The 9,468-nt window shown below is 47.8% G+C and overlaps 1 protein-coding gene across 1 annotated transcript in view; it reads left to right on the plus strand.

Moving 5' to 3' along the window:
- Positions 1-9,076, plus strand: part of CUEDC1 (CUE domain containing 1) — a 29,353-nt gene extending 20,277 nt beyond the window's left edge. The window contains exons 5-10 of the mRNA XM_065418371.1: positions 400-483; positions 2,746-2,832; positions 5,074-5,167; positions 6,195-6,253; positions 7,606-7,676; positions 8,510-9,076. Coding sequence (XP_065274443.1) covers positions 400-483; positions 2,746-2,832; positions 5,074-5,167; positions 6,195-6,253; positions 7,606-7,673 — 392 coding nt within the window. The 3' untranslated portion in view covers positions 7,674-7,676; positions 8,510-9,076. The remainder of the gene's footprint in view (positions 1-399; positions 484-2,745; positions 2,833-5,073; positions 5,168-6,194; positions 6,254-7,605; positions 7,677-8,509) is intronic.
- Positions 9,077-9,468: the final 392 nt, after the last annotated feature.

A 9,468-nucleotide genomic window follows, 5' to 3' on the forward strand; every position in this document is an offset into this window, starting at 1 on the left:
ACTTCCTGTTTTTAACAATGCTATTGATGGGTCTCAGTCCCAACTCCCGGCTCTCCAGCCCCACAGTGTGGTCCCTGTAGGGATCAGGCACACTGGCAGAGCAGTGTGGGGAAGCTGGCTCTACTGCCTTCCAGGCGGTACCTACCCTGTGGATGGAGGACTTCAGCCTTCTGGGCTGTCAGTTCTGCCCCTTTCATAAACCATCAAAACAAATTTAAGATTAAGAAAAAAAATTTCCCCTGCTCCTGCCCCAGACTCCCTTCCTCATTCCAGACCTTGTTACACTGAAGCTGTAAAACACCCTTGGCAGTGAGTGCAATGTAATGCCTGGCTAGGTCGAGGAGAATGGAATAAATGATTCAGGGTTCCAGGGCTAATTGAATGTTTTTTATTTTTCAGATCGACTGAAGTATGAGTCAAAAAAATCCAAGTCGACCAGTGTTGCCGTCAGTAACGATTTCAGCTTTTCTTCTATACAACCAGGTAATTTACAAGCCGTGCATGAGCATATGAGCACAGAGATCTCCTGGCAGCTGCTCTCGTATTTCTAAGGCTTGTGCCATTGCGTTGTCTGCAGAGGGCCACACTGCGGGTAGGTCTTCGCTGAAAAAAAACAAGTGTATTCTAACCCAAATTAGCCAGCTTGGGTTAAAATAGCAGTAAAGACGTGCCAGCTTGGGTAGCAGCTCGAGTTCAGCCCCAGGCTGCTTTATCAGTTTTAAGTCGAGCTGCTAACCCAAGTTAAAAGCTAAGCTGCCGTATCTTTACTGCTGTTTTAACCAGAGTGAAGAACACACCTTTTTTGCAGTGGAGACATACCTTGTGACAAGAATGGCAGAGGGTGAAAACCTTCCTTTTGGTGGCTATTGACACCAAGCCCTTTCTCCGCTCCAAAATGTCTTATGTTTGGGGCTGGAAAGGAATTCTCCTCCTGGGGGTATCGGCAGGGATGTTGCGGGAGACTTCTGATGACTGTAAAAATAGTGTGATGTGAGTAGAAGTTATGGGGGAGATTTTCAGAGGCACAAAGGGAAGTTGGGCCAGCCAGTGGGAGTTGAGCCCCTAACTCTTGTCTTTGCTTGGAAAATCTCCCCCTTATGTTTCCTATCCTGCAGCAGAGAATTTCTGTTTTCTCTCAGTTGCCGGAGCTGCTGGGAATGGACAAAATGACCCAGAAAAGGGTCGCACACCTTTTGCTAGCCTCTTTGCTACTTCCCCTTGCCTACATGACACTGTATTAATAGCGCCTGCGTTGTCACAATCCCTCAGCACTCGCAAAGCTTAGGTTCCAGTCAGGTTGCAATAAGGAGACAGTAAGATGCCGTTTTCTACTCCGCTCTCTCTTCTGCCCTAGGCCTAGAGTCCAGCACATGCCTCGAGCTTTGATCAAATGAAACTTGGAAACCATCATTGCTTCTACACTGGCCCAGGGCTAAAAGAGTCCTCATCATTCCCCTTCCTAGTCCTTTTCTCTCTTGCCACGCATGGCTATGTAGATTTTGCTTGGGAGTGGAGGTAGAATGAAGAGAACTCTGATCTAGTTCCCAAGTATAACAAAACATGCCCTTGTCTAGCCCAGGAGCCGGGGATCATGCCTTGCAGGCATACCAACTATCTGAGTAATCTTGATTAACCTTAGGGACTGCATAGCAGCTGCCCCCAAAGGACAGAATTAGCATTGGTGTCTGTCAGTATCTTCATCTACAGAGCAGGACACGGCGAATGGAGCTATTCATCGAGGCTTGACGTGACGATTTTGGCTAAGGTTACGGAATTTCAATTGTGCCCAGATTTGATAAAGGGGGTGGGAAACACAAGGATACGATTAACAAGGAGCTGTGACTCACCCAGATCAGCTGCCTGCACTAGTACAGCTGAGACTTCTAAACTTTCTCCATTCTTAATTAACTGTCTGTGTCATCATGGTAATGCGAATGATCTTGGAGCATGATCTAATAACCAACTGAGAAATAAAATTAGCAGATTGGTGACTTGGAATCACTTTCTCTCAAAGAAGCAAGAGGCTTTTTGTTCAGCAGAGGGCTTTTTTGTTTTTGTTTTTGGTATGAACAGACATCGATGGATGGGGCCTGATTCTGCAGGGCCTTGCACTTTGTGTAGTCATTTTGCTTTCACTCCTGTGCATCCATTGTGCACAGGAGTGAAAGCTGCCAGGTCAGAGTGGTAGCACCTACAGCTGCTCTGCATTCATTCTGCACAGGTAGCAAAGTTGTAGAGCACTGGAGATTCAAGCGCACAGGCAGGCAGAAATCAGCCATAGCTCTGTTGAAATCAACAGAGCCACAGCTGTAATCTCTTATCTGTAACCCTTTTAAAGGGAGGACTGTACTGGAAGCACCTGAATGTGGAGGGTCACTTTGATCCCAAGAGGCCTAGGTAGCACTGTACCTGCTGACCTCCATCCCGTCTCCTGTCCAATCTCCCCTCCCCCAGAATCCAGCCTTGTCTGCATCTCACCTGGCTTGTCTCATTGAGACAGAACAGACTATCCCTTTGTGCACTAGGAACTGCTGGTAATTTCTCCCTGGTCTCCATCTTTTATGTGTGCTCTTTTCTTACTCTGTTTTATTCAGACCAGGACAGAGATGCTTGCCAGCTGCTTTGTGGCAGGGCCACTGTTTCACTGGAGCTGGAATTGGGTCAATGGTGATGATTCAGCTTAGATTCTCCGCACACCCTGCTCCACCCCTACAAACCCCTAGTGACCAGATTTTTGCATTTCAGGTGACATAGCCCCTGTAACCAGCGAGGCCAGCAGTGCTGTGTCTGAAGATGCCTTATTCAGGGACAAATTGAAACACATGGGAAAATGTGAGTTTGTTTCTAGGTTCCATATTGGCAGAGGGAAGGCTGCGTGGCAGTAGGTGGGCAGGCGGAGGAGGTGAAGCAGTAAGGATTCTTTAGCACTGAATCTAGTGCTAAGGCATTTTTCTGCTAAAGCATTCTGCATGCGTGTGTGTGTGTATGCATGTGCAAGCCAGTACCCGGGTATGCACAGATCTGCGAAGATACAGGATTCTTACCTCCCCTCCAAGCCTCAGAAGTTATTCATGTTTGTCAAGCCACCCCATGATTCTAACAGGGCAAGGCACGTTTAGCTGGGAGTTGAGCTTTTGATTAGAAGGGGCTTTAATGCGTTGTGCTGTGTAAGGCTGCATTAAGCCTGGCGAAGATGAACTAGGAGTATCAAATAGGGAAATCCAAATTGCACTAATCCATCTCCAAAGCCTGGAGCAGATGGGGTTTGATTTCCATTTGCCTTCTATAATCCTGGACTTCTGGGTCCTCTGCCCCACACTCTGCACCCATCTGTGCTTTCCTTCTGCCCTGGGTGCAGCCCTGGTCAGAGATGGACCAACCTCCCCTGTGCCAGTTGTTTCAAACTTATGAGAGAGCTTGGTTTTGAGAAGCTGCCATGGTAGCAATGCTGGGTGGGAGATGCGTGTCTGACTCCTGGTCTCCTGCTGCCTGTCCAGTGAGTGCCTAGGTGTTGCATTCTGGGTAACCTCAGCAATGTTGTTGATGGGCTTCACAGGAATCCCCCAACCACACTAGCCATGCTAGGCTCATTGCCCTATTTCTTTCCCAGGCTCACCTCGGTGCAGTGCTGTGCCAGGAATGCCCTCTGCATCCGGAGTCACCAAGCCACTCCCCTTTCCTCAGCACATGCCTTTTCTGGACTCATTCCTCCCACAGTGCCAACAGGAAGGGTGTTAATAAGAAAAGCAAAACTTCAAGATGTTCCTTCCTCTGAGCTTCCCAGCACTTTAATAATATTTGCCTTCCCATAGTACCTGGGAGCCCCCGTCACAGACCAGACCCCCACTGTGCTAAGTGCTATACAAACAAGAACAAAGGGACAATCCCTGTCCCCAAAAGCTTCCACTCTAGCCCTGCCTTCCATGTCTCTCTCTCTCCCAGACCCTAAGCTCATTGGGGCAGGGACGGTCTTGTACAGCACTGAGGACTTTGTCAGCACTTAGCCCCATCTGTCTAGGCTGGGGATGAAAGTGGGGATGATACCAGATCTCCAGCAAGCAAATGGGTTAAAACAGTAAAGGGGGAGGGAGGAGGCCATGCTGTAGGCTCCATCGCTCATGAAGAGGGGGAGCAGCACTGCTCCCTGAATGAGTTTATTCTTCAAGTGGAATCGATTTTTCTTTTCTTCCCACCCCACCCCAAAAGATGACAGATGCGGCTTGGATGGATTTTCTCTGCCACTCGCAGGCAGATCAGTTAGGAATCTCCTCCAGTAGACAAAGGCGATGAGTGGGGTTTTGCCATATATAGGTGCTGAAACTGGCTAAATTGCTCGGGCTGCTCTGACATCAGATCTGGCATGCTCCTTCATGCTGCAAGCCTGTGTGTATGCCTGTCTTCGATGTATGTATTGTAGGGCATGACTCTGTAACATGGATTGGATTGGGCTTCCTGGGAAAAGAAGCAAATCCTTTCTAGCTTCTGTTTAAATAATAAAATAGAGGCTAGAGAAGGAGGGATTAATAGAGACTCTTCCCACTTTTTTTCTTTCTTTCCAGCAAGCCACAGGCTACTCTCCTGTTGTAAAATAAATTGGGCACCTCATGCAGTTTTGACTGACTCATGGGCCACAGTTTATTTGAGCTTTGTTTAGTGTGGGGGGGGGGGGGGGAGGGAGAGAGGGAATTTGGCTTAGTCATGGATGAAGAATGTCATGGAAATCACAATCAGAAAGTCTGAATAGTCAGACCTTTTGTGTAGTCAATTGAATCCTTCCTGCAGGGATCAAATTATATTCTTTCTGATCATTGAAACTAGTCCTAGTGCCTGGAAAGGTTTATCGGTCCTTGGTTTCCTAAGGCTAAGCAGTAAGGCATTGTGCATTCTGCATTCAAGCAGGCAAATTCATCTTGGTTCAGTCATCCCCTGCCCTGCAGCATGTAGAGGGTGAATCAAAGCCCCATCATCCCAAATGGATGGCATGGGAACTTGGCATCTATCATACTTGTTGTTTGCTATCCACTTTTGATGGCTGGTTAAGAGCAAGCCATTCACCTGCCTGTTTCCTTTCAGCTACACGCAAGAAGCTGTTTGAACTTGCCAGGGCTTTCTCAGAGAAGACCAAGATGAAGAAGTCAAAAAGAAAACACTTACTGAAGCATCAGGTGTATCCTTTCAGCATGTGACGCTGTCATCCCACCCCTTGATCACACTGAGCTTCCTGGGATGAGTCCCAGCTCCCACAACTTGGAACAAAACTCTGCTGCAGAGGGCTCGAACGAGGCCTATGCCGGGATTCTCCACCTTGGGGTCATGGAACGGGTTAGGGGGACACAACCATTCTGACCATCCCATATTTCTCAATGGGGGAGGGGGAATTTTAACAGGATGGGTGGGGGGAGGATCCTGGCATGGGGAAGAGGTTTCTTGGTATAGACAAGGTGGAGAATCACTGGTCTATGCACCACTTAAATCTCACTTAAGCCCTGAAACTAGGGTAAAGATTTGTGCATGTGGAAGGGAGCTATAGCTCAGGGAGAAAACGATGTCCGTAACCAAAAGGTACATGTTTGCAGCCTTCATGATCCAAGCCACAGCGAACATTCACGGCTCATCATGTATGCAAGTTTGGATCCAGCTCTGAACTTCCCTGAAGTCATGGTGTGTTTGGAGCTGATATTCTGGTTTGAGCCCAGCTAAGAGGATTCATTTGTTGCTGAAGCCCCCTTGAAACTGTATTTTGTGGGCAGAGTTTCTCTAGTGGCATGTTAATTTCAAAAGCACATGTGCTAAATAATTATCATGCCAGTCCTAGGACACTGCTCAATACCAGTGATGTAAGAGAAACAGTGCTGGCGACTCATCCATCAGCTCTTCCTCCCCTTCTTTTCCATTTTCATTTTAGCTGGTACAAAGATAAAGACCTAGAGGTAAAAGGGCTTTGTTATCCCCAGACTCCTCTCCTTAGGGTGGCTGCGTTAATACTGTCCAAAGTATGTTGCCTTGGTACCTGAGTGCCACTGTCATGGCCTCCCTGATCTGTTATGACCCGGATCTCATGCCAGATAGCAGCAGAATGCAACTGGAAACATACCTGGGAACCACCTCCAACCCTTGGAGTCAATTGTGATGGGCTGTTTGCAAGTCTGTGACTTACATCCCAGTCTGTCGAACATTTTCCTTAGAGAGTGCAGGATGGGGACAGCAGCTTCCACAGCTAATCTTCTCGATGACGTTGAAGGACACTCGTGCGGTAAGACAATGCTTGTTTCTGCTAGAGAGCAAGTCTCCAGCTGATTTGCCCACTGCTGTGGTGTGTGCGGGTATGTGACCCCAAATAGCAGGGGCTGCACACCAAAAATCGAGCCTCCTTCCTTGCAGATTCCTTCCTGCCTGTGACGCTAGCTGTTCGGAACCTGTTCCCTGAGTCGCCCTTTCCTAACGCAAAGAGCTAGCAGGCCTGGCCCATCCCTGTGGCCAATGTAGAGTGAAACAGGAATGGGGGAGCTCTCTCTGCACCAGGAACAGCATGGGGGAGCTCCCCCAAGCCAGAGACAGGATGAGGAACTCCCCCCACTTTTTAGCCAGGCTCCTCCCATCTCTCTTCATTTCAAACCTTGTACTGTACAACTGATACTTCTCCACCCGTGTCTTAACTCACCAAGGTATATGAATGAGGTTTGGGGTGAGCAGGCCCTTCCTCCTGGTCCCTTCCCCCATGTGTTCTGGCTGTTCAGCCCCCTGTTCTCTGTTAGTTCAGCTCCTCATCAGATGACGGGATCACCAAACAAAACGAAGTAGGGCCTCCTTCCCCAAGGGCCAGGAACACCCTCTGTAGGTTCGGGTGGGTAACGCTCGCCGTGGCTTTGCAACAGGCATGCATAGATTTAACGCAGGGGTTCTCAAACTGGGGGTCGGGACCCCTCAGGGGGTCATGAAGTTATTACATGGGGGGTTGCGAGCTGTCAGCCTCCATCCCAAACACCGCTTTACCTCCAGCATTTATAATGGTGTTAAATATATAAAAAAGTGTTTTTAATGTATAAGGGGGGGTCGCATTCAGAGGCTTGCTGTGTGAAAGGGATCACCAGTACAAAAGTCTGAGAACCCCTGATTTAACGGAAATGTAACCCGGTGGTGAAAGGTGTTGCATCAGCAGCCCCAAGACCTGAAGTCCACTATTTGTCTATAGGACAGCACATCAGCAGTGGCCTCTTCCCCTGACCCAGGAAAAGCACCACAAGGGGTGAGCGGGGGTACAGTCTCCATAGCCCATTCACACCAAGGCCCATCTGCTGAGGCAGCCAACCAAGGTGCCAGCTGCACAAGTAGGCACTCATGCAGTAGGAAATGGGCTGATACCCACCTACTCATTTCACGTAGGACATTGAACTGCCATTTAACAGTAGTGGCTTTGTTCACTGCTAGCCTGGGGCAGGTTTGAACCAACCAGTGACCCAAGAATGACAGTCACCCATATCCTTCTGCAATTCCCAGCCCCTTCCAGTCCCCTGACACTGCTGCAGCTTTCCCACCCCAGCTTGTTTAGATACGGGAAGGATCTCCTGAAGTTCTGACCACACAGGTCTGTCTCATGCCTTTCAGATGAGGATTTCCAAGCAAGAAGGCAGCAGCTACACGAGGAAGAGGAGAGGCCGAAAGAAGGACAATAAATGGTAAGAAGTGTTTGGGGAGTAATGTGCAGCTAGTTACAGGAATCAGTTCAGCTATCCTGTTGCAAGCCCATCGCCACCCCGTCTCCCCCCCCATGAGTTGAGTGATGTAGATTAGACAATTGGGCCAATGGACAAAGTGCCAGCCTAAGAAAATTCAAAGGATCCGTTGCATGCTGTCATGGAGAAAACAAGTAGCTTGAGCTTTTTACCCCTGGTGCTCCAATGCAAAATTGGATTCAGCTGTTTGTTCTTCCCTGGCTTTTCCAGGATGGATTACTTCCTCTTGTTTCAGCTACAGCTGATAGCACCGGCCCCACAACATCCTTGATGACTTAGGGTGAAAATCACAGTGCCTCAGAGAGGACGTGTGGAGTTTTGTGCTGTGTGTTAAGGATCTAGGTAGGTCTTTGTGCATAAAGCCTTGCACATGGGGCTTGCATTGGGGTGAATGTCACCCACAGGGACATATTCTGCCATTGTTGTTCACACGTCTGCCCCTTCAGCCCCATTAATAGCTGCTGTGTGGATAGCAACAAGTACTTTGACCTTTGTACTGAAGAATGTAAGAGAAACTGTTGGGCCAATTCTTCCCTGTTCTTTGCCCTCCATGAAGAACATATGTGGGTGGACTCAGCATGAGGTTACTGATGAAAACCATGCAGAGGCTCCAGTATTCATGCCTGCCTCTTACTGAACTTGATGCATAGGGAATCCTTATGGGTTGTTTTAAAAACATCCAGTGCACAGTGACAGGCTTTGTTTCAGCACCATGAGTGAAGCAGCTTTGACTGAATACACTTCTTCCTCTCCCCCTCCCTGTCCTTCTCTTCTAGATCCCAGATCCACTGCCTGAACTGGGCTTTATTTGTTAAAGTCTTAAGAAGAAGATGGCTGCAAAGAAAAAACAATTTCCTTGGCTCCCCCCACTATCATCCTCTTCTGAAGTACAAGTATTAAAGTGAGGCACAATTTTTTCTTCCCAGCGGGTTTGAAAACACCTCTTTCCTATCCAACAAATCCAGCCAAAAATCAGCAGCTGATCTGAATTTTTCTCAGTCACTGCAGTGAAGATAACGGATTTCAAGCTTGTGGGAATAATGACCTATCCCCCACCCTCTTTGATATAAACATGGTTTGGATATGAATTAAAAACAATAATAACAATAATACATTGAACAGCTGGGCTCTGGCTTGCCCATTTTTAAACATATCACTGTAGCAATCTGATGTAACTTTACGCACATAAAAAAAGACCTGAAAAATGTTGTTTATTGTTATTGTTACTAAGGGTTAATAAGCCAGGATCCAGATCAGGTAATAGGCAGGATAATATAAATTGTCTTTTTAAAAAGAAAAGGCCTTCTCCTGGGCATCTCACATTGAATTAAACCTTTGCCTCAGGCATTGATAAAAATGCCTTGAACTAGACACCGAGCTGGGGCCAGTTTCTCCTCCAATGTACCACTTTCTCTAGCTTTGTGCTGCTGCTCTTGTGATATTATGGTACCTTTACAGAGCAGGAATGGGGGCGGGGGAGGGCTGAATTTCAAAGCTGTTTAGTTCTCACTGCTGATCTCTGAATTAGAACATATCCCACGGGTTCTCATTTGGATTGTTCATGACAGTTGGCTGCTCCCTATGTAGCAGGCAATGAGTTTTGGCGGTCTAGAAACACTTACCAGATTAGATGGGGGGGGATTGTAGATGGGGGCCTTATTTGATTCACCTCTGAGTTTGCACATCATAGGCTAAATCCTGCTTAATGTGAGTCTCACAGTTGACTTCAGGGGGA

Source organism: Emys orbicularis, chromosome 17 (assembly GCF_028017835.1).
Source record: "Emys orbicularis isolate rEmyOrb1 chromosome 17, rEmyOrb1.hap1, whole genome shotgun sequence".
Classification (NCBI taxonomy): domain Eukaryota; kingdom Metazoa; phylum Chordata; order Testudines; family Emydidae; genus Emys; species Emys orbicularis.